The sequence below is a fragment of the Taudactylus pleione genome, unplaced genomic scaffold (genome assembly GCF_031769625.1).
Source record: "Taudactylus pleione unplaced genomic scaffold, aTauple2 ptg000095l, whole genome shotgun sequence".
Classification (NCBI taxonomy): domain Eukaryota; kingdom Metazoa; phylum Chordata; class Amphibia; order Anura; family Myobatrachidae; genus Taudactylus; species Taudactylus pleione.
Window position 1 is genome coordinate 1,106,932 of NW_028284497.1, and position 26,012 is coordinate 1,132,943.

General features: G+C 43.0%; 1 protein-coding gene and 1 pseudogene across 2 annotated transcripts in view; one reads left to right on the forward strand and one right to left on the reverse strand.

The window, feature by feature from the left end:
• Nucleotides 1-1,016: 1,016 nt before the first annotated feature.
• On the forward strand, nt 1,017-2,342 carry LOC148526454 (kelch domain-containing protein 7B-like; annotated as a pseudogene).
• Nucleotides 2,343-19,725: 17,383 nt separating this feature from the next.
• NDRG2 (NDRG family member 2) overlaps nt 19,726-26,012 on the reverse strand; it is a 36,284-nt gene continuing 29,997 nt past the window's right edge. The window contains exons 15-17 of one of the 2 annotated variants that reach the window (XM_088469885.1): nt 25,509-25,560; nt 22,783-22,816; nt 19,726-21,978 (exon numbers count right to left, since the gene is read on the reverse strand). In XM_088469885.1, coding sequence (XP_088326011.1) covers nt 21,807-21,978; nt 22,783-22,816; nt 25,509-25,560 — 258 coding nt within the window. In that variant the 3' untranslated portion in view covers nt 19,726-21,806. The remainder of the gene's footprint in view (nt 21,979-22,782; nt 22,817-25,508; nt 25,561-26,012) is intronic. The other variant, XM_088469884.1, reaches the window with a different exon arrangement.

Genomic DNA, 26,012 nt, shown 5'->3' on the forward strand with positions numbered 1-26,012 from the left:
ACTACTAGTATTTGTCAATTCAGTGCTATATCCTGAATGTCATCCGGAACTGTCCGTCCAGCTTTCTGCTTCCATCTGCAAAGGCCATCTGTCTCCAACTTTTATGCTTCAGTCTGCAAAGATAGTATCTTCAGCAGTCTGCTTCAGTCTACAAAAGCATCATCTGTCTCCAGAGGTCTTCTTCAGTCTGCAAAGGTGCTATGTCCTCATCAGTCAGAGTTGGGGCAGTTCTGTCTCAACGTGCATCTGATGGTAATTTGCATCCCTGCAGATTTTTTTCTTTGAAGTTTCTGCTGGCTGAGAAGAACTACACCATAAGGGACAGGGACAAGGAGTTTCCCAAATATCGGGTGCCGCTCCCGACCCCCCGGAAAGGCAGGCAAGCCTCCCGGTGGCCACCTGCCCCCCCAGTCCACTAATTGAAATCTCCGCAGCGGCGGGGTGCGATGACGCGATTCGCGCTGAATCGTGTCATCGCGGCCCCGCCCCCTGCTTCACAATGCCTTTAATGTTGGCATTGTGAAGAGGGAGCGGGGCCATGATGATGCGATTGTGCGGCTCCGCCCCCAATCCGGCATCAGTGTCTGGCCACGCCACCCGCAGTATGCAGGCATTCAGCTCCCTCCCGGAAGCCCCTGAGGAAAACTGCAAGACAGTTTAAACAGTCATCGGGCCACTGCTAGCCAATACTGCATATTCCACTTCTCTTCATGTGAATAAACTTGTGGATTTTTTCATCTAAACGTGAGTGCTGGCGCCCGGCGTCCATTCACCGGCTGTGACTGCTGCACCACCATTTTGACCATCCGCGGGACACAGCGACCGCGGGTGGAGGCAGAACCCGCAGGCTGTCTCAGCGGGCCGCCGTGCTGGAGGGCAGGGCGCGTTCTGCCCTTCAGAAATAGGGCAGGGCGCGTTCTGCACCTCAGAAATCGGGCAGGGCACGGACCCCCACTAAAACAGCCTAGCGGGAATACTAATTATCATCCAATACTATAAAACCAACGTGTGCGGTAATGGCCTATGACCTCTCCACCTCGAAGAGAAACAGCATCTCCTCTATGGCTGAGAATCCAGAGCACAAGCCAGGATCATCGTGCCGGGAACCCACTCTGGAAGATGCCCAACTGTGCTCATCACCTCTGCGTTCTCTGGTGAATGGGGCAGCTGAGAGAGTCGCAGGAGGAACTTCCATCTCCATTCCTAAGCGCCTCCAGTACAGAGACTCAGCAGAGAGGTTTCAGCTGACACTGGGGAGCTGCCTGCCGCTGTTACAGCTGGCAAGAAAGAACCGTGTGTCCGGACTACTTCACGCACTATACAACCTAATGAGTGACAACTACCTCAGTGTGCTGAAGGACTCTGCCATTTCTGGCAATTTCACTGGCTGGGAGAAAAAGCGGATTCTCCAGCTGAGAATGACAGGAACATTGTCCCTGTGCAAAGTTGAGGCCAGGAACACATGTGACTGGAATATGAACTTCGGGCGTTCAACAGAGGCAGGGCACCCTCAGTGTGGAGCACAACTTCTCTCGCTTAACATGCAAACAAACCGCTGGAAAATGGTGACAACTATCCCTGAGGAGGCCTGTCTGGTAGGATGCAGCATATGTTCTATGCTTAACTACCTATTCATTGCAGGAGGCCTCCAAAAGACCAAAGAGGGCTCGGTTTCCACAAGCACATTAATGTGCTATAACCCTCTGACTGGCAACTGGAGCAGACTGGCACCAATGATAACAGCAAGGTGCCACCTGAAGCTCATCCTGCTTGACGGCTGCCTGTACGCCATTGGAGGAAAGGGCCTGCACACTGCGGAAAGATAAAATCCAAGATCAGACACCTGGACCCTCGTGGCTCCCCTTCCTAAAGACTCGTTCCCAGTGGCGCATGAAGCAGCCGTCTGTGGAGGGAAGATTTACATCACAGGGGGAAATTCATATTACCGCCTCTTCTACTACACACCCAGCAGTGACAGGTGGAAAGAACGTCCTTATGAAGCCTGCTGGGGACGCTCCTGCGACATGGTGACAATCGGGCGCAACCTTTACAGATTTAACTTAGGCAAGGACTGCATCAGTATTATCCGGTACAATACCGCCGCCGAGAAGTGGTTGCAGTACAGGGCAACTTTCCCCGGCAGCGAGGTTCCATTCAGATGCGCTGCACTGGATGACACCATATACTGCGTAAACAGCCAGACCACTGCGCTCTTCTTGGAGAACAACGGAAGAGCTGCATTGACATCAACGTATTTCAGCGCAGTCCCTGTCCAGAGTGTGGGCTACCCTTGCCTTGCTGCTTTACACCTGCGTGGGCCAACTACACAAACATCTATATAAATAATTTAAAGACTTATTACACCTTATTGTCTTCGATAAAAAAAAGCGCAAAAACTTTGGCCCTCATTCAGAGCCGTTCGTTAGCAGCAGTACGCTCGTTGCGTTCCGATGTTGTGAAACCGCGCATGCGCCGGTGTAACACTGCGCATGTGCGTACGGCAGATTGCAAGCTTTTTTTGACTCGTTCGTCAAATTGCGAACAGGAAGTGACATGTAAAATGTGATTGACAGAACAGGCCGTTTTTGAGCATTGACGGGGGTGGAGATGGGAAAACGCAGGCGTGGAGAGGCGTTTTTGGGGCGTACATAAATTAGCTCATGCGAACGTCAAATGTGTTCGTACCAAGTCATACGTCACTGGCAGATCCTCTTTCCGTTCAAACTGCTCGCACAGGTTGGGGTGTGGATTACTCGACCACAATGGCGATGGTTTTGTCCTCCGGTCCGGGCCTCCTCGATGTTTCATCGATTTATCACGGCTTGTCAGAAAAACAATCAACTTTGAATTGAAAACCAGCTTGTAATGTGTTTTGAAAAGAGTTTTTTTGGTTAGCACAAAACCGTACGCAGGTGAAAATCTCAGCTGCTAATTTCAGGATTACACAATCAATTAGCGTACATTTTTAGGAATGTTCTTTACAATTTTTTTTTAATTTTGTGATATTGTAACAATATTCTCATCATGTTTGTGTGTATTTTAACATTTTCCTTTGGCCTGGCGAATTTGCATCCTTTTTTTAATTTCAAAGTGTTCCTTAAAGAAACCATTTGTTTTTTAAGCCTTTGTTGTTGTTTTTTTAATTTCGTTTTTGGCTTGTGGGCCAGGATTAACTCTAAACCATTTTTCAAATAATGTCACAATACAATTGAGAACATTTGTAATTTTTTTTATTTCATCAACACATTTTTTAATATTTCATGTGCATTTGGCAATTAAAGTTTTTGGTCATTGTTAACCAATAATAAATGAAAGAATTATCCAAAAAATATTGCCAGTTTTGGCAAAATTAAAAAAACACATTAAAAACAATTCACAAGAAAGGAGAGGGAAGTTTTGGCCCTAAAGGAATATGGGGCAAGCACAGAAGGAGTGTGGGAAAAGTAGCCAGTGCTGTCATCGTTTTTTCCCCCGTTTGGCTGGGGTAGGGTGGGCGCCAGACCGGGTCCGCGATGTCCTCTGGCTGGCCTGTCCAGAGGCAGATGTTGTGGCCTCTGGACTAGGCACAGGGCTAGGCACATTTGGAGGAATGGCTGTTGTTGTGCCAGAGGTGGAGGATCCTGATGTTCCGGCAGGAAGGGAGGTCGGCTCCACCATGTGCTGGCGAACAAGCTGCTCCAGGGCATTGGCTATTCTGATGTTGGCCCTGGTATTTTCAGCCAGGGCCTGACCAATGGTCACGTTGGCCGCAGCATTTTGCTCCAGGGCCTCAGCCACCCGTAGCAGACTGGCGTCCATCCTCTGCAGAATCTCCGTATGGTAATCCGATTTAAAATTGAGTTCTGGGAGGAGTGCCACTGCCTGCGAGGGGGATTGCCCTGGACTGGCTTCTGCAGGGTCCTCAGCCGGATGTACTGGTTCCTCCCCTGCAGAGCCAGCAGAAATTCTGCGGCCAAGGCTCCCCTCTGGAGCAGACTCATCCGCCTGTGTCTCTGTGAGAAAAAAGAGAAAAGAGGAACATTAGAATCTACATATTGTCACAAAAACATTTCAGAGTTGGTTACATCACAACATTTACCTGGGACAACATGAGGAGCAGCAAAGTCTAGCATGTCCGTATCCATGTTGGACACGCCAAACACCTCCACATCCTGCACACACCCCTGTGCCAGCTCTTCCAAATCAGTCAGCTCCAATGACACAGGGGTGGGACCCCCACCTGTCCCCCTTGCATGCCTAGCCCTGTCAGACAGTTTTTGCTTCAGCTGATATTTGAAGTCTTGCCATCTGTGGGTGAAAAAGTTGGCATTATTTGGCCCTGTACCCACTTTTTCTTTAAATCTTTTTTAACTTACCAGCGTTTGACATCCCGGGCTAGACGGACCACCTCACCCACCCTATTGACAGCACTGGCTATCTCCTCCCACATTCTCCACTTCTGGCTTACACCCATATTCCTGTCTGCCTGTGGCAGGATGTCCACACACTTCTGAATCAAAACCTCCATCTCCTTTCTTGTGAATTGTGGCTGCCTTTTCTTTTTGCCAGCTTTGGCCGGAATACTGGGCCCAGCAGCCTCTTCCATGTCATCCTCAACACCTATTTACATTAAATTAATTAAAATTTAGATGTCAATCTTTCACTATATTCTGGTTCTAAATAATCCTTGAATAGAAAAGAGAGAAATACTTACCGGCCGCGTCTTGGCCATTGTTTGGCTGGTCTGTAGCCATTTTGCTTGTAAAAACTTGAACTACACCAGACCGTTTGTGTTTTTCTGTGACGTATTTATACATGCGTCCTTATTATTCAACCTCATCATTGATTGTGCGTTCCTATGATCCGTCCTTAATTTGAGCGGGAAACTAAACACTATTTATGGCTTTTTGCGACTCGAGGTGGCGGGTGTTGTTTGTTGGAGGTTTCGTGGTTAGGAGTGTATTGTTGGAGGGAGTAGTGTTTGGAGGCGGTTTTTTGGAGTTGGTTCGAGGCGCTTTATTTTTCAAATTTTCCGTTTTATTGGTGGTTTATTTTTGGAGTAAGTTTTTTCCCGTCATCCTTGTTTAAATTATGGATCTACAAAATAGATGTTTTTTTTCTTAAAATATTATGTATGTTTTTTTGTATTGTTTTTTGGCTGGGCCCCAACGAAGTTTTTGGACTGTGACTTATTTATCGTGTATTGGTAAGTTTTGATTATAACTGGATTTTAAAATGTTCATGTATTGTTCTTCGCATATTTTGGACTCAGTAAGTTTTTTTTGTGATCTTAAAAATGCGAACTATTTAGCGCATTTGTTTCCTTCTTCCCCCTTGTAAAAATGCGAACTATTTAGCGCACTATTGTTTCCTTCTTCCCTCTTGTAAAAATGCGAACTATTTAGCGCACTTTTGTTTCCTTCTTCCCCCTTGTAAAAATGCGAACTATTTAGCGCACTATTGTTTCCTTCTTCCCCCTTGTAAAAATGCGAACTATTTAGCGCACTATTGTTTCCTTCTTCCCCCTTGTAAAAATGCGAACTATTTAGCGCACTATTGTTTCCTTCTTCCCCCTTGTAAAAATGCGAACTATTTCGCATTCAAATTTTTTGGGGGTATTTTTATTTGCAAATTTTGTAAGTCCTCTCAATGTTGGTTTACAATTTTTCGAAATGTGTGCTCCCCCCCTATATTTTTGCCCATTTTCTAAATTCTGAAGATTACAAAATGACCACCCAAAATTCTAAACTAATTTTTTTATGTTGAAATGTAGGTTGTTGCAATCATGACAATACCCCGGCATGTAAGCATCTTTGGATTTTAACGGAAAGCAAAGTATTTTTTTTATAATTTTAATTTCAACATACATTAACTACATTACTTACCATTTCAGGTTGATGTTGGTCGTATTATTTTGGCCATGCTGCCGGAAGCCGACCAACCTCAATCTCGTCCCAGGCGTCATAGGCGTGCAAGGCCCCAGATATATAGAACACGTGTCACCCTTTTTGGAATGCCAGATGATGAGGTGCTAAGGCGCTACCGTCTTCCGCCACAAATCATCATAGACACTCTCTCATTAATAGAGAGTGATCTTGAGCGGCAAATTGACAGTCCTACAGCAATACCACCACTTACGCAATTAATGTCGGTGTTACATTTCTGTGCCTCAGGATCCTTTCAAACCACGGTGGGAATAGTTGCGGGAATCTCCCAATCCTCCTTTTCAAGGATCCTGAGGACAGTGATGGAGGCCCTTTTTCAAGCACCTCCATCAATTTATTAAAATGCCTTTGGATATGGCTTCCCTTAGTGTGGCGAAGGCCAATTTTTACCAAATAGCTGGCTTCCCACACATCATAGGGGTTGTGGATGGTACTCACATACCACTTCAGCCTCCAGCATGGCTGGAGGCAATTTTTAGGAACCGAAAACACTATCACTCACTGAATGTAATGGTGGTATGTGATGCCTCCCTCCAGATCCTGTCCCTGAATGCAAAATTACCCGGGAGTGCACATGACTCATTCATCATCCGGCAATCAGGGATTTGGCATAAATTAAACAACCTACAAGCTGGTGATGCGTGGCTTCTGGGTAAGTGGAGACCTTTATTAGATACCAATGCAAAGCTTGATACACAGTGATCCTGATTTTGTAACTTCTTTTTCACAGGAGACAGTGGCTACCCTTGCACGCCCTGGCTGCTCACTCCTTATTTGGCTCCCACACCAGGCCCACAAAGTGATTTTAATTCCGCACTTACAGCCACCAGGCAAGTGGTGGAGCGCTGTATCGGCCTTTTAAAAGGCCGATTCAGATGCCTCCACCGCTCTGGTGACGAGCTCATGTATTTGCCGGATATGGTTTCGAAAATTGTGGTCCTGTGTGGGATATTTCACAACATCGCCATAAGGAGTGGTGTCCCAATGCAGCCAGAGGATGCCTTGCCTGAGGATGGCCCCCCCGAGGTTGGTCGGAGGTCAGTATGTGGGGGAGCCATATGCGATGATGTGGTGGCCAGATTTTTTAGGTAATTATTGTCCCAAATGAAGTTATTTGACACAATGTAGACATGTAATAATTGAATTATAAATTTTAACATTTTTTTTTATCTTTTTGTGTTTTATTCCATAATATTTTTCGGAAAAACGATGACTACTACCTGATCCTAAAAATTGACTTCATGTGGACACATTGGATATAACTTCTGGAACAAATTTGTCGTCGCCTCATTTGTGGAATCATGTTGGCATGCTACTTCGTCAAACAGTTCTTGATTGTTGTTTTAATTTTATTTTTTGGGTGTAGGCTGTATTTTTGAGAGTGTTTTCACTGTGTGTATTGATTGTGAAAAATCACTTTGTGTTTCTTATTTGTGAATAATACATTTTTTGTTAAGTTTAAACAAACATTTCATTTCTAAATTACATGCAAGTGTAACCTGGTTCAAAAAAGGAAAACTTGCTTAATGGCTAATCCTGTAATGAATAAAATTGTTCAGTATTTTACCATGCTTTGTGGCTAAAAACAAACACCAAAAGGTATTATGGTGAATCAGTATGTTTTCTAATCTCAGCCTAAGCAGGTTTCATTTAATATTTACCTTACCCACCAAATAATTTTAACAACAAATGCTGGTAATTCTACAAACCTATTGGTATTGTTAGGTGTTTAATGTGCCAGCTTACATAATTCAGCTTTCTACAATCTAAGTTACATTACTTTAAAAAACTTGCTGCAAATAGTCGACTCATGTAAGGTTAAACAATCTAATATTTACAACATGAAAACATGAAAAATTCTAGGTAAAATTAAAAAATTAGTGGCGCAGGATACCCGACATCTGATCGAGGACCACCAGCAGGCCTATAACATGGCCCCTCAGCCTCTGCACACAAGCTGCTAACTCGGTCAGCCGCCTCTGGTCCTCTGTGGGTTAAAAAATTGTGGTGCTTAATAAAATGAAACCTTAATTTTTGTTTCCAAACAACTTCAAAAGCAAATTGGACTTTACAAAAAGTGACAATTTTATTAAAAATTACAAATCAAAACCAAAATTCTTTGCCAAAGTAAATTTTAAAAAATGACTCATAAAAAAAAAATAAAAAAAAATGGAGAAGTACGCCCAAAAACTACATTTGTTGGTACCGTAATCAAGAGATACAAGTATGAGTGTTTGGACATGTGTGATATGTGTAAGGGGAAAACATCATAGACATTTTTAAACAAAGATATATATAACAAACATTAGAAATACCTAAAAATTGAAAAATGCACAGGCAAAGGATAACATCCCCCAAAATCCAAAAAAACCAACAAAAAACCATAGTTTAAAAGGGAAACATACCGTTCACAATGACGCCTGGACCTGTAGCCCCACCATCGTCCTCCTCGGAGGTAGGCCAATGCAGGTCGGATGTAGGAAGGGTTATTTCGGAAGGTGGTGAGGGGGTGTAAAAGAGAGGGGTGGGTGGAGGGGAGGGTGAGGAAAAGAGAGAGGGGGGTTGAGGGGAGGGGGAATTTTGAGGGATGGGAATTATCTGAGAGGGAGGGGCATCCGGATCTGGCCAGGCTGGGGTGGAGGGTGAATTAGGGGAAGGTTGGGGAGAGGAGGAGTTGGGGATAGGGGACGAGGACGACGTCATCGCTGGCGATGACGGCGTAGTCTGCGCTCTGCCCCTAAATGATGGATAACAATTTAACTTTTGTTTAAATTTTTTCCTTTAGAAAATCCTAAAAACAACAACAAAAAAACGCGAAACGGAAAACATGCACACGCAGATATGTACTAAAGAAAGAAACAGGGCAAGAATGAAAACATGCACACGCAGATATGTACTAAATAAACAGGCCAAGAATGAAAACATGCACACGCAGATATGTACTAAATAAACAGGGCAAGAATGAAAACATGCACACGCAGATAGGGCCGCCAAAAAAATCAGGAAACCAAAAAAAAATAGACTTACTTTCAGCTATACGCTGTATAAAATAGGCAAGCAAGCGTGGCATGCAGCGTTGCAGATCAGACCACCTGCGCTCGAGCTGGCCGATCTGTCGGCGTGAGCCGAAGGAGTGCAGGCGGCGGCGAACCTCCGCATAGGCGGAACGCTTCTCTCTATTGCTGATGGGGGGAGGCTGGCTGGTTATCGGCCAGTCCATAACCTCCGTAAGTACCAGAAGCTCCCGCCTGGTGAACGCAGAGGCTCTCATGATGGCAATGGTGTATTTTTAAAAAATCAGTTTTAATAAAGACCAGATAATAATTTTGATTGGCTAATGTAGTTGGAAAATTAACAGGAACCATTCTATTAGTTAGTGTATGAGTCATGTGTTCTACAGGCTAAAAAATCTAATGTGAGTTATGATAGGCTTAATGCAGTGACATGCGTTAGCTAATTTAAATAAAGAAATGAAACAAGTAAAATATGCGTAAGACAAAACACGGAAAACAATAGGATAATTGGATAAAACATGTATTTTGGCCAAAGTAAACCATTGTTTAAACCGTACGTATTCTGCGAGAAAAAAAAAAACACAGACAAGAGTAAAGTTTATTGAAAATGAAAAAAAAACGATTTGCAAACATGTGAAGAGCAATTAAGCTAATTGATATATTGATTGGCATGATACGATTGAAGTAGGTATGCAGAATGAACGAGCAGGTAATCGAAACCTGACAGGCCCACTTCCGGTTTGTACTTGTGCGAGCGTTCCCTGCAAGCAAAATTGGAGATGTATGGTCGCAATTTGGCTCGCTCGTTAGCTAGAGGAGGAGTTGGGAGACTATGGGGCGGAAGATTAGCTGCATACGAAATTATGAGCGAGCGCTTGAATTTACATTTTTCAGCACGTACGCCGAACGTGCGAACGGCCACTTGCGTCCGGGTCTGAATCAGGGCCTTTGTTCTATGTGTTAACATCAAATTTGTTTGAGGTTATTTCTTTTAGTTTATTCATTATTCTGGGTTTATTGGTGCATACAATGGTGAGTTTGGGAAAATAATAATAAAAAGTAATAATACTGTGTCTCCTGTGTCAGCAGGTGGGTCATTACCTGAATAGGCTTTGATATCATTTGAAGGAGCCGAGATGGTCTCCTTGCCCAGAAAATAAAACAAATGCAAGATATATGGGTTAAATTTACTAAGAGGCACTTTTCAAAGCCTGCCGGGTCTCCGGTGGTTTCGCCCAGTGCATTTAAAAGGGAAATAATTTTACATACAAAACCAGTCGTGTTTTGAATGTAATATTATTGCCCCTTTAAATCCAGCGGCCAAAACTGCCGCAGGCACAGTGGCTTTGCAAAGAGCCTGCTTAGTAAATTTAGCCTGTAGATTACAAATGCCAAAAGCATCCCAATAAACGATGTATATTTTCTCACTCACTCGCGTGAAGCCATTGAAGTTACTGCTACTGTATCCAATGGCATCATTTCTGTTAGTGACCATGGGGTGGGGAATAAAGATGTTTACTGACCATAGGGCTAATAAAAACATAAAACAGACCAGAAGAGTTTGGTATGAAATACAGGTGGCTCAATAGCGGTTCAAAATGAAGATCCCGACAAGGGAGGTAAGTACCCTAACCCTCCTCCCTCCCCCTCCCTTAGTGGTGCCTAACCCTATCCCCCCTTCCCGCATCCTAAACCTAACCCTCCTTGGAGAGGGGGGTGCCTAACCCTATCCCACTCTGTGTGCTATCCCATCCCCCACTGCTCTCCTATCCCTCTTCCCACATTGCTATCCTATCCCCTCTCACACTGTGCTATCCTATCCCCAATCCCACACTGTGCTCTCCCATCCCCTCTCACATTGTGCTCTCCCATCCCCCACTGTGCTTCCCAAACTTAGCCCACATTTTGTATCCCCCCCTTCCTCCCAGGCTGCACTTACCTGGAGTTTCCTGGGCAGCGTCTGCTAAGTCCTGAGTTCTGATTGCTGCTGCTGCTGGGCGGAACTGGAGAGAGAGGCAGAGCACTGTGGTGGGGGCGGAGCTACCTAATGACTGGTTCTGTCTCGAGGAGTCATCAGGCAGCAGGCCCGCCCCCACCACAGTGCTGAGCTTCACCAAGCCAGGCCCCGGCAGCAGCCAGTAGTAAGTAATTGGGTGGCCCTGCTAGTATATGCAGCCACGCGGCTGCAGGTAATGTCTCCCGGCCAGGTGGCAGATGGCACCCCGCTCCCCCCCTCCCAGCCCCCACTGGACTTGCTGTTGCAGTGATCAGCAGCGGTCCCGTACATGCCTGCACTCTGCTGAGCACTGCAACAGCAGTGCAGGCTGCAGCACACTTTGGGACCCCCTAGGACCGTTGTACCCCTGGCCCCCCCTGTCGCCGGACCTGCCTGTCATCCCCTAAATGCTGAATACTTGTCACTCACTTTGCATATGAATACTCTGTGCAAACCAATCGCTGTACATGCACAGTGCGACTTACATGCATGCGCAATGGAAAACAATCGCTCGATCTGTGTAATTATTGGCATTGCGTAAATCTCTGAATCAGGCCAATAATGTGTGTGTGTGTATATATATAAAATCCAAATGAGAAACAGCACATCCAGCATGTTAGATAATAGTGAGGTGCTCCATTAAAGGCCAGCTGAGTGGACCAAAATATAAAACCATGCACATAGATAGGCACTCTCAGTACTGAAAAAGTGAAAACATTATTTATTGAAGCTCACATATTCTTGAAGCGATAATCAGGTCGACGTTTCGGTCCTCCTGGACCTTTGTCAAGACATAAAGAATCCAAACTGCACAAACACCACCAAAGACAAGTAACTTCACAGTCACACCAGACCAGCCTATATACCCCTCCCAAATGCCAATAGAAGACACCTGTATAACAACCAATCAACCATAATTAACATAGCAACACGAAATCACATACCAAATATGTTAAGTCCGTCACAGTCACTGTAGTGTCCACCTCACCAACTTAAGTTATTTACATATTAACTGTAAATATGGAGCCCATAACCCAAACCAGGGTCGCGCCTCACGTGACCGAACGTGACCTGAGCAGACATAACATAACTGCGTTCCACTACCCTGGAATGCAAGCAGGAGACGGGCATGAACAGGCTGATCAGCGGTGACTGCAAAGCCATAAACAACCACAGACATAAACACATCAATTAAAATGTATAGCACATCAGACATATCTAATATCAAAAACCCTAAAACAGTATATCTATTGTAACCCGTGAGGGGGACATAGAGTATTCCAACCAATACTACCAAAGTATATACATATATTAATCAAACAATACTAAACAAAATCAATACTAATAATAAATCTATTAAACAAAAGAGAATAAACAAACTAATAATACCCTTATTTATAACATAACATAATATTACCCATCACTAATAAGTGACACCAGTCCACAGATTCACAGACCCAGATCAAAAAACTAATGAAAAAATAAAAATAACTTATTTGAGAAAAATGTTATACGGCAAATACTCGTTCAATCCACGTGGAGCAACAGTATCCAACTGATAAATTCAGCGCGCCTCACGTTTTCTCAAGAGCAACTCTCGATCTCCACCGCGCATGGGTTTAGGTACAGTGTCAATCAGCATACATCTCAGTGTTGAGGGGGGATGCTTGAAATCCAGAAAATGCTTTGCCACCGGTTTATCAGAACTAAGAGTCTGAAAGGCGGAACAAATTGATGAACGTGGATCTGTCCTTCAGCCTCTGGCGATGTTTCTAGACAGTTTCCTACAACCTCATGTGATGTCCATGGAAAGTTATATTAGAGATACATCTGATTTTCTTGGCAAAACCCTTACACTTACTGACCTGAGTGATCAATACTGGTTGGCCACTATGGACGTAGCATCCTTATATATTGTTCTTACTAAAAATCATTTCACTTATGGTAATAAATATTATGTACAGATAGCGGGGACGGCGATGGGATCTAATCTCGCGCCGTCGTACGCGAATCTGTACATGAGTCTGTACGAGCAGGAACACATATTGCCTATGTATGGAGATAAGATTTGCAATTATAAACGCTATATTGACGACCTCTTTTTCATTTGGTGTGGTACTGAGTCTGATCTTCACTTAATGGTTGACAATCTGAACGCACTCAACAGTCCCATTAGATTCACGGCCCAGATCAACCAAGATGCAATCAATTTTTTGGATGTAACCATTTTTTGGAAAGATAACCAGTTGCAATCTACCCTTTTTCGTAAAACTACGGACCGTAATACGTTATTGCACTCGTCCAGCCATCATCCCAGTAATCTCAAGGAGAGTTTACCCATCTCTCAATTTATGAGAGTAATACGGAACAATACCACGGAATCACGTACAGTTAAAAGAAATGAGTGATCGTTTTGTTGAAAGAGGTTACTCGCTGAATATTATTGGTAGGTGTCTCAAAAGAGGGGTTAAATTATAGAGTGCAATTTGCCCTCTAGTGGTCGGTGGAAGGTGATAGTAGCACTGAGCACTAGGGCTGACAATTGTGCTTTAGTGCTGTGGCGCTGATCCTCAATATGGGCGCTTGACTACTTCCGGGTGTGGGAGTTCCGGTTGCCGAACTTCCGGTGATAGGACCGCTGGTGTCAGCGGCTGAAGTTATTAGGAAGGTGAGAAGTATTATAAAAGAAATAAGAACTAGATACCACTCTAGCTATATTATTACCCCTATAGTTTTGCACCTTTAGTGGAGAGTAATAGATGACAAAGGATGTAAACACAATGATGTCACTTCCGGTAGCGTCCCTTGTGGTGAGTTATGCTGCATAATGCCATGGTATAAATAGTACCCATGATACACACACTGCTGTTTAGATATTTTTCTATGGTTGGTGGTTAGTCTAGTCAGTCTTGACAAAGGCTCTGTTTGAGCCGAAACGTCGACTTTAAAGATGGAATTAATAAAAATGTTTTAACCTTTTTTTGATACAATCTAAGAAGTCTGGTGAGTGCTCTCTTGCACATCTACTAATATATATTTATATATATATATATATATATAGAAGAAAACAGTTCAGGTGGCACTCCCATGTAATAAATATACTATCCAGGTGCCCTCCGTAGAAGCACCACAGCGGGGCTCCAACATACAATACAGACTGGCGGCACTCTGTAATAAAGATTATACAGCAGGATAATGTATTATCCTGCTGTATGATATTTATTACAGAGTGGCCGCTGGTCTGTAAGCAGCATGTAGAAGGGCACTCTAGGTAAGATATCCTTAGCCGGGGTGCCTTCCTATGGAGAGATATGTACCGAGCTACTCTTCCAGGAAAGAAGCAGGCAGGACTCCACATTACTTTGGGCCTGATTCAGCAAGGATTGCTATTCTGCTAATATGCACACAGTACAGTCGCTAATATTAGCAGTGAAATGCAAATGTTTGCAAACGCATTGCGATCACATCTTACGATAAGGACGTCCACTTCCCCTTGCTCACATCCGTATACTTGGCAACATAGCAAAATAATCGGTAACATCGAGTAACATCAGACCCATACGCACAGTTAAGGAAGGTCAGACCTTACTCAGGAATTGTTAACTTCAGCACATGTGCTGAGGCCTTAGGCTGCGTATGGTATTGCAGTGGATAATTTATGCACACCCCTGCAACGGTTTTGCAACGCACTGGCACACCTGCGTTCGCACTACCCACAAATGGCACTTTGTCAATCACTCTGCAATGGGAACAGCGTAGCCTCTACATACGCAGTTCCCATTGCAATTGGTAGTTCACGCTCACGCATTGCGATGCATATGTAAACGCAGTGCAGAAACATTGGCCGAGTACGTGCATTCTCTCCTTTGCATTCCTTGCTGAAACAGGCCCTTTGGTAACAAAGAAAGTGCATCTTTATTTAAGCCGATGTTCCAAGGCCGCAGCGGCCTTGTTATCAGGGTGTGCAAAAGAATACAAAAGTGCAAGTGCTTACCTTATATATAGTACATTACAAGTAAAGGTGCTTAAGTGCATTTGCTCCCATGCATTACCAGATTTCACTCCAATCAACCAACTAGTTGGATGGTTGGAGGAAAGTTGTTCTGGTGTATGGCCAGCTTTACTCTAGGCCAGTAGTGGCCAACCTGTGGCTCTCGAACCACATGCGGCTCTTCCATTCTTCTGATGCGGCTCTTCTGACTGACACAGACTGCCTCCTCTGATAGGAGCGCAGCTGTCCAGAGGAGGCTCGTCCTTTGTAGCAGTCTGCTCTGCTCCAGAGACATTTAGCGGCATGACGTGATGATGTCACGCTGCAAACAGGAGGCGGAGCTCAACTTGTGTCTGAACCTGCAGCCACGAGGAGGACCTTGTCGCAGATGCCAGACAGTCCGCAGCAATTTAAGAGCTGTTTTTTTTTTTTTTCATTGTATTTGTGACATGTGAGGGAGTTGAGTGACCTGTGGAGTGGGAGGGAGTGTGGGGGGAGAGTGGCTGGACTGGAGTGGCCCAGGGAGAGTGTGTGTGTGTGGGGGGGCTGGAGTGGCAAATGAGGGTTTGTGACAAATGGGGGGCTGAAGTGACACATGGGTGGAATGACACATGGAGGGGCTGCTGGAGTGACAAATGGTGGACTGGAGTGACACGAGGGGCTGCTGAAGTAACACATGGAGGAGCTGGATTGTATTATGTGAATGTTTTTTTTCTCAATGTATTTTATGTGGATGTGGATTTTAGATTGTAATTTATCTATGTGGATGTGGCTTTTTCAGGTGTATTTTATTTGGAAGTGGCTTTTTCAGTGCATTTTATTTGGATTTCTCTTTTTCAGTGGATTTTATTTGGATTTCTCTTTTTCAGTGGATTTTATTTGGATGTGGTTTTTTCAGAGTATTTTTGGTGGATCTGGCTTTTTCAGTGTATTTAAGTGCATCTGGCTAGTTTCAGTGTATTTTATGTGGACCTATTTTTTTCTATATTGCTGACTTTTTCATTCCCCTTAACAGTTACCTCAAAGTAAAAAGGTAAAAAATGTTTTATATTGAAAATATTATTATGTAAATAATGTATTATTTTCGGTGTACTGGGTTTGCCACCAGCCTGACTAAAAATGGGGTTGTGACACACTAATCACACTCCTACTAATGTCATAGCAGGGGCGTGGCTTAGCTGGCACAAGGCCACTGCCCTTTTTTACAAGCACACCTCCAGCGCGCGCATGATCTTGGTTACTTTGACATACCTACATCTATATTTGAGCTCTTTGCCTCTGACTGGTTGGCCTCCCCTGATCTAGGCTATCAGCAGGAGCTCTGATAGGCTTGATTAAGGCAGAAACGGACACCGTCAAGCAGGCATTATACATCTCTATGCTGGATTAAAAGTTTCCTCCATTTTCTTCATGACAATAGTGCTGGCCACCTAGCTGCATTGGCTCAGGATCTGGGGTCTCTGTACCTGTAACTATTGGACAAGTTTCACTAAAGGGAGGAAAAGGAACAGAACTGTGAAGGGCCCTTCTCTCCTTTCTATGTTCACTCACACAGAAGTCAATGGTTATGCAGTGATCCATAACGTCCTTAAGACTAGTGGGAGAATCCATAAGGGCTAATTCATATTTTATACTGCATTGCTCAGGTGTGATTTTGGCCCAATCTTCCACACAGTTAGTCTTCAAGTCTTGACGATTCCGTGGGACTCTGATCTTTTGTTCTTTTCATAGATTTTCCAGGAGCCCTGGTGATAGCCTAGATTCAGACAGAAACTGATGTTGTTGGGAAAACATTATACATCTCTATGCTGGATTAAACTTCTCCATCTTCTTCATCAAAACAGTGAGTGCCGGCCCTACATTTCTTTCTGTATTTCATGGATTGGGTGTGTGTCAGTATGTAAAAGTATATAAATATATATTTATAGACAAGAAGGTATATATATATATATATATATATATATATATATACACACATACACAAGAAGGGACATTGTCACACCCACGAAAAGTCCCACTTGAGTGCTCAAATGGGTCACTTTTCGGTAATTTCTGCTCAGCAGGCTGCGAATAGAAATGTCATCTAGTGGCCACCAGCACAAAACACTTGAATTCCACCCACAGATCGAGAGCAATGTTAGCCCTTTTAGATAGATAATACCATAGGGCTGGAAACCCAATTGTCAGGATGCGGCCGGGAATCGGCCGCTACTCACCTCCGCGCCGGCATCCTTGGGCTTAGGTGTTCAGTCACTGGGAGTGGAGGTGAGTGGTGACTGAGCATTCTCCCCGGGGTCTGCTAGGGTTTCCGTGTGTGTGTCCTGGTTCCCGTGATAGCGGGCATGGGCGCAGCCATGTTGGTCCATATCATCTGACTAGTCTCCCCCAATGGTAGCCCTAGGGTCACTCAGCTGATCCTCTGACCAGCTACCTAGGGGTATATAGTCTCACTCCAGGACCAGGAAGATGCTGTTCAACTTCGCTTTCCCAGTGACTGTGATGCCAGTGTTTGTTCCAGGCTCTAGGTTGCTTTTCTCATCATATCCCACAGCTAATCTGCAGTGATTATTATTCTGTGACTGGATCTACTATCAAGTTTACGGTGCTATTTGAGCAGCTCTCATTACCGGTTCCCTTTGTTACATGTTTCAACTGCTAGCTGAATACCACTGTTCAGTTCCCAGCTGAGTCCCTATGTTGCATACCTCAGCTGTCTGCTGACTAACAATGCTCCAAGTCTCATCTCCGAGTTCCCTGCACAAGTTACTTGTATGCTGCGACTGAATCTCCTGTGTAACAAGTTCACTCTCCAGCGTCTGAAGTCCCTGCAGTTATTACCCTCCGTGACTGTTTCTACTGCGCAACAAGTTCACCCACCCGCGTCTGTGTTCCTTGCACAATTACTTATACTCTGACACTACCTACAGTGACTGGGGCGGTACACCTGTCAAACCGTAATGCAGGTGTCCTAAGGCGGCTTATGGAGGACAGAAACCTCCCGTGGAGCAGAAGGGCACTCACCAGCATCTGAATTCCTTGCAGTTACTGTTCCTTGTCAGGATCTACAGTGCACAAAGTACATTACCTTGCATATGGGTTCCCTGTACACCCAGTGACTTTCAGTGTCTGGATCCCAAAGTTCCTTTTACACCACCGTGCGTCCAGATTTTCTGTTACCCTAAGCATTCAGTACCTGACCGTCCATTATTCGTCTCAACCAACTAGTTTGTGCCGGTCCTTCTGTGTCACTTCTTGGTGTATTTAGCAATGTCTCATAAGTACATACCAGTGCATCTTTTCACTAATTACCGCAGTGACATTTCCTAGTCTCGTCACTTCCTAACCAGAGGGCCACGACCTGCTCACTCAGTGCGGCAACACTCATATCCCAACAGGAGGGGTCACTGGTGGGTTAGACTCCGCTCCTCTGGTTAGGTCTAGCCAACACTGGGACTGACCTTTTGAGGATACTGGCACTGTCACTCGCCTCGCTGCCTTCTAGTCATCCTGACCCCCTCGTTCCGTCCTCCTCAGAGGAATTCCTAGCTACGGATCGTGACACCAATACTACAAATTTAAAATATCTTTTTCCAAAATTTGTATTAAACATACTGTTCGCAATACAATTTATGTTAGTTGCAGATATTCAGAGTTCGATTGTGTATCTCAAAGCCTCTTTACCCTACGCATTTCATCTCCTTATGAGACTTCATCAGGGGTTGTCTTTATGCTCAGCACATTATTGAAATAGATTGCTATCACCACCATGATTGTCCACAGATTGGAGTGTTTTTCAAAACAAGAATAAACAGAAAAATTCCCATATCTATATAGGTGTGTTTGCAACTTGAGCCCGTCCATGTAATGATAGAGAAAAGGATCTTACACTGGGTAACTTTGTCACTGTGATCCAAGCTGCAACTATGCATGCTGTAGGAAGTGTGTTATAGATAAATAAAAATTATTTCATATTTATGGAGGAAATATTTAATTTTAAGTATTACCAGCAGATTTGATACTTTCTGTCCACATTATCACAGAAACAGACCTTAAACCTTATTAGGTCTAGAGGTTATGAAACAAATATTTAGTTTATGTAAAGATTAGGGTTTATTTTGTATTGTTTGCCTTGAAAAATATTAATAAAACACAGTTAGAAAATAAATTAGCTGGTACACACTAGACGATGTACTCACGATGCGATATAGTGAGCGATTTCCTTTCCCATGATCCCTCCCTGGCACTCCAGGACACGATATGATGTTTAAAAGTGTCCAACACTCTATTGTACATCCTTAATGATTCCAGTGTGTCGTGTATGAGTTTGGCAGATCTTGCCTGCTGTAGGCGAGATCTGAAGATGTGATGCACACTTTGTCGTTCGATGCGCCGAAATCGGGCGAATCGTGTAAGATATCATCTAGTGTGTACACACCTTTCATGTATATGTTGTATGCCTGATATAAAGTTGGTACATATGCCTACTGCAGTGCTAGGTCCATGATGACTTTATCCATCTTGGCTTAAAAATGCAATTTTTTACTTTTCTTTATATGTCTGCATCTAACGCCCCATCAGCCCCTAAGAGTTTCCAGCTATGATAATTTGGTATCATGGCTTTCTGTAGCAACATGCAAACTGAACATAGCACCAAACGCTAATGTGTTATCACTGTGGATCTGCAGTACAGATACACGAATAGAAACTTCAGTCTCTAAGGACCAATTACATTATTTTTTTATTCGGTTACTAGTTGATTTAAACCACGTAATTGCATTTTCAAAGTGATGAATCGAAAGCCTTTGTTTAATATTTTATTTTTCAGTGTGAGGGAAAAATAAAACTAACAAATGAACAACCAAATAAATCCTATACAGAATGCCCCCTTCTGTACATCCACCATCTGAATATCCAAGCTAAAGGCATGACGTACTGTAGCCCGTTCTCTTCTGTCCATTACATGTAAAGGTGGATAGGTCACTCTTTCAAAGTGATAACGTTCCATTTAGTGGAAACTTTGGTGTGTGTGTAGTACAAAATCAAAAAGGCAGCAACTGGTCACAAACGGCTGTTCCCTTTATTGTGCTGCATTTGTTTAATACACTCTGTCCAAGGTTTTGTAGAGATGCCCAGTAGGTCATTTAGGATTTAGTTATATGGAGCAATAGTATTACAACTACAAAACACACCTACAGTTTAGAAACTCAAAACAGTAAATTATTGTGAAAAATTGTTTTCTTTATAAGAGGAAATCCATCTGACACCATACTAGATGGGGCTGAAATAGGGAAGACCAAGGCTTGTCCACCCTTCTACTCAAACGAGCAACTGTTCTAAATCCATACACCATTAAAATGAAAAAGGATTTTATTTTAAAATATACATAATTCATAAAGTAGCATGTGCCTTTAATGTAAGCAATATGTAGGACAATTCTCCTTAAATTAAAATGTATGTATATATAGATGTTGTTTTTGTGTGCGCTTAAGAAATGGTCAGGGACAAGTAGTGAAAACCAATATAATGATCTACTGAGTGTTATGTTGGCACAATGGTTTCTATTAGACACAATACTGAGCATTTCAATCATTTAATCATGTTCTGAACTTGACATTAACAATTCTGAGCAGGTTTGTGTGGTGTTAGCAGATTATCTTAATTGTTGAGGATACAATTTAGCAACCTGAGACAATTAACCTCTGACGGATCATTAAAAAAACATTTAAGCAGTCTAAAATATTTAAAATTGCATACTGCAGGCAAGACTTACTGATGTCTCATCAAATGGTAAGTGTCCCAGCTGTTGCCTCCAATCCTAACATTAATTTCTAATACGTACACCAAATTGTAATCAATCACTGCTCTTCTGCCTGGACAGCATAACTTCACAAGCTTGTGTTGGCAGCTGGGCTGTTACTGGTAGAATGCCAATTCAAACTAGATGGATGACTGCGATACCTCTAACCTTATCACTATACATGCCCCTCACCAATCTACACCTTTATGTAAGGTAGAAAAATAATGAAAAAAGCCTCTAACGTGCTTTTACAACTGAAGATCAAGTGCTACTCTAAAGTAGTACAGTAAAGCCTCTCCCAAGACCCACAGAAGCGACCTTGAGCAAGTGGAAGCAGGGAAAAGTTACTGCAACCTAAAGAAAAGTAGACCAAATACTGCAACTACAAGGTAAAGGGCATGATGTATAGTAAGACAGCAGCTCTAAGCATCTTCGTAGCAAGAAAAGTCTCCATTGTGCTGCACCCTTTATAGTAAACTCAACAATTATAAAAGAGTATTCCAGTGGTTGGACCTTTGAGATCTCTCCCCACAAGTTGCTCAGCCCCCTCACTTTCTCCTGGGCATCGAGAGTGTTAGGAGGTGATGTTATCCCATATTACAACATATTGTTATGTGCCAGGGAAGAGGGATGATGAAGCTTGTTAGGATAATACAATTGATTTAGAAAAACACATGGAGGAGGGGAGATGTAAAAAGCTGTCCTGTAGTCTACCTGACCATGGAGAGTTGACAAAGGGAAGGACAACAGGAAGAGAAAACAAGTGCAGAAGAAATACATGGAGGAAGAAAGCATTACTTTCTAACTACCCAATTGCAAGCTCAGGTTAGTCTATACAACTATAGGCTAAGGCAAGGAAAGAAAACCCTGCAAGTTTCTTTACAAAGGTATATGAATTGTAAATATAAAATAAGAAAAAGTGATCAGCAAAAAGGGACAATAAAAATCTTGAGATAGGAGAGAAAGATAGACAGGTACAGACATCTTGTTATCTTCCATGTGAAGACTGGGTTTGTTTTTAGTTTTCTAATTAGCACAATTAGCTCTGCTAAAATGCCTTTCCCCTCACGCAGAGTGGGAGCAATCACATGTCCCCAGCATCTCGACTTCTCAGCAGGTCACCTCCGTGAACGTTCCGGTTGGTCCTCCCCCCGACTCGCTGCTCTGGGACAGGGTACGAGAGCGTGAGCGATTCCCCTCGCTGGAAAGAGAGGCGGTTCGGGAGCGTGACAGACGAGTCATGCAGGAGGAAGCCACTGCAATCAAACAAGAATGACGTTAGCACTGGAATTGGTAAGTAGGGCTGCGACTAGAGATCCATAATTAATTAGGTCTTTTGGGAGGTTTCTTCAAGGCTACTTAGATTGCTGAAATACTTGTACAGTACATAGAAAATGACAGCGCCTTTTCCCCACCACTACATGAAATACAATACTCCATTTACTCATTAACGTAAATAAACTTAAAAATCCATATGTGTAGTGTTATTTAATTACTACATACTGCAATCTGAAGCACATGTGATGGATTCAGTATTGTTATTTCAATTAATAATAATATTCAAAAAATGCCTTTGTTGGTACTATGGTCTCCAAGTTTGAGGCTTCTTTCTCACATACCATTTAACAGATAAAACAAGTCAGAAAGGAGTGACATCAGTGACATTCAAACTACACAACAGGTTGTGGGGCTGGTGGGATATTGGAGATTACAGGTCAGCAGTCTATAGTAGGCTAGGCATGCTTTCAGGTATTAGGTAAAATATCATAGGGTAATCATTTGCTAAATAAGAAATTCTTTGGTGACTAAAGCTTTAATACATATAAAATATTGCATTGCTGGCTCCTCTAGCACTAAAACAATTCTAGCTAGGTATTCAGGTGTCTTCACAAAAACATATACTGTAGATTCATATGCACACAAAAAGGTGAGGAGAGTGTCTCATGCCAGAGAACCTGGACAGAAGCTGGGTGAGAAGAGGCAGCAAGGGTGCAAGGACCAAGAGCAGTGAAGGTAGGAGAGGGTGGTGGGATTGACAAGTTCTTCAAAAGATACTTCACCCTGTACTGCGCTTCTTATCCAGGATGTGGGGGACTGGGGAGAAGAAATAGCAAGACAAATGAAAACTCCTGGAACTAATGAGATCATCAGGGGAAAGCCTGTAATGTGAGAGGAACTATGGAGCAGGCAAGGCTAACTCTTAGTTTTGTCACATTCAGGATTCTACATACTCTGTTACAGAAGAGGAAGATGTTAGCAATATTTTATAATATTCTCACAAGAGAAGTAGGAAGGATATCTGTAATTTCAGAATATCCAGAGCCAGTAGGATTATTATAGAGCTAGTAATACTGTGTAGTCCGTCTCTCCAGCAGGCACACTATATACTCTAAGGCGCCATGATTAGAAAAAGTTTGGGAACCACTGCCTTAGGGAATGATAGGTGGACTTGGGAACAAGTCTGTTGTTTCTGCCCGTGGTCAATTCATCTTCATTATTCTGTTTTCAGACAGCACTGAGCCACTGTGAGGATTTCATATTAAAACAGGCAATGCTCTAAAAGGTTGTTGTGAAATGTGCACACTAGCTGAGGACCAAACAATACTGACAAATGAATCAAGACTCAGAGGATAAGTGCTTAAGCAATTTGTAATGTACTTCTACCGCACCTTGTGTGTATTAAATATTAGTAAACTACTACTCCCCAAATGACAAAATGTGGAGTCTGATGTTCTGTACGTCTGCAGACTTGGATAGTCACCCCTTGTTATTTGTGTAATGGATCGCTCTCATGCTGTGATTGGCAGGTGATTGGAATTGCTCTGCTGAGGACACTTTCTGTGCTGAGAGCACAGATTAGATAGCTGAAGCAGCCAACCATTCAGCTGCTCTTGTTACAGAGGAACCAGGGACGGGATGGGTACGCTCTGGATCACGGCGGTCAGAATCCAGACACCAGCATCCTCACAGGGTTAGAATAGGTCAGTATTCTAACCCAGCCCCACCCCCTGTCCCTACCCTAACCCTCTCTGGTGTCTGACCCCACCATCCCCCTCCCCGCACCCTACACCTAACCCTCCCTCCTTTGTGCCTAACCCTCCCCCCAACGCCACTACTTACCTTTGGGATTTTGGCAGTCGTGATGCCGGTGCCGGGATTCTGACAAGTGTCTGTATTCCGGCGCCGGCATTCTGAGCGTCGGAGTCCCTGCGGTCTGAATATTGACCACATTCCTCAGGGATGGGTAGCTCTAAAATAGTAAGTCTTCTATACCATTCTGCTGCTACTGGGATAAGTGGACCTACCATTAATGAATTAACGATTAGACATCTCTTAAGCAACAAATAAAGAGTTAGGGTAATTAGAGGTGTCACTCTTGGAATAAGGACTGTGTACAAAATATAGGACTTGGTTTATAATTAAACTGGAGCCTCTGAAGCATCTACATCAGACAGGAGTCAGGGCAAACAAAGAATGATTTACCTGCTTATAAAATATATGCAAAGTCCTAAATCATGGAGGTGTAAATGATGTAGGACAGGTATATGCAGCGGTGTAAATGACGTCGGACAGGTACGTGGGAGGTGTAAATGACGTCGGACAGGTACGTGGGAGGTGTAAATGACGTCGGACAGGTACGTGGGAGGTGTAAATGACGTCGGACAGGTACGTGGGAGGTGTAAATGACGTCGGACAGGTACGTGGGAGGTGTAAATGACGTAGGACAGGTACGTGGAGGCTCTGTATTGATGGGAGAGGTGATTTTGAACTTGCAGATGAGGTATTAGTGTTTTATCCAACATTTTACAATCTTGTATAAAATAATTACAAATTACTATACGGACATTTTTCTGTACCCCAAAATGCTGAAAAACACTTGCTTGCTATCATTTATCATCCATTAATAAAAAGTGCAAATCAGCTATTTAACACCTTTTGAGAACCTCTAGGACTTTCCTTATGGCCACTAGCAGCCTTCTATATGGTCCTGCTATTTCAGTTGTCACTTTTTTGGGTCAGATGGTTTCCCCACTTTTTCTTGCATGTCTTCCAGGCAGCTTTCTGTAGAGATGTGTCACAACCTGGCATTTCTAACTGAATCTCGCATTTCTCAGGGATGCACATTCACGCAATGTATGCAAGTTTCATGGAGCAAACTTGTTTTTGCAAACTCTGTCCTAATTGAATCAACAGCTAATGAGAGAGTTGAAAGTTTGAGAGGAATTCCTCTGGCAGGTCAGTTCAGTTTCTTTTTCAGTTATTTACAAAAAGGCATAACAAACATTTTAAAATGAATGTTTGGTTGCTCTTATTAATTTTTTGGTATATTTTCATGCATTTTACCTTATACAGCAAAATATTTCTCCCTATGGGCAGAGTTTTAAGACTCTTTTTAAGACACAATCCTTCTCCCCATTTCTTACTAGATTTGGAGACATTAGCCTATTTGGAGACATTAGTCACAGCTGCAGCCACCACTGAATAGAGAAACGTTAATTATGGCCACGTTCTATTTGTGCAACTTACATTTATAAATAATAAAAATGTATTGTCTGGAGCCGAATAAGTAAGATCTGTCTAGCAATGTAATGTAGCAGGAATACTGAGGCCTTAATGGTGCATTGCTGTGAAGCCACTAGTTTTATAGCACTCTTTCTTGCAAGACCCCTCCATTGCAAAGTCTGACCCTGTATATAGCAGAGCAATACAGCACAAAAAGAAAAAAAAATGTATATGCATGAATGGGAGAGAAATAAAGGAAAAGAAAAAAGTCTGCAATACTCACTGTATCCCATTCCCTGCACAAAGTACTTGAAAGCCTCAGCGAGTTTCCCAGGCTAAAATATTATAAAAAGAAACAGAAAATAACATTGCTTACTTATAAAAATATAAATTGCTCCAAAGTATATACATAAAATAAATGATGATTTTTAAATAATTTTAGAATTTCATGTATGGCTTTGTGCTTACATATAAGGTGGTTTGGTGGCCATATTTCAGTTTTGCTTAAGTAATGAATGAGCATCTATTGCTCCTAGCTAGTATTCATGTATCAGACATCCATAATGTGGCAATGTACAATTAACCTCAATGCAATATGTCATTTCTTTACCAGAATACCAGCACTTCTGGTATATTGGCTTTAACAAGCAGAGGAGACAAATAGGGGTATTAAACATGAATAGAATGAAGTGGTTACAAGTTACATCATATGGGTGACCTCAGTTATATAACCATTGTGATAGTGGTCTATGGGCCTGATTTTGAGATTTACGCTAAAGCATTCGCA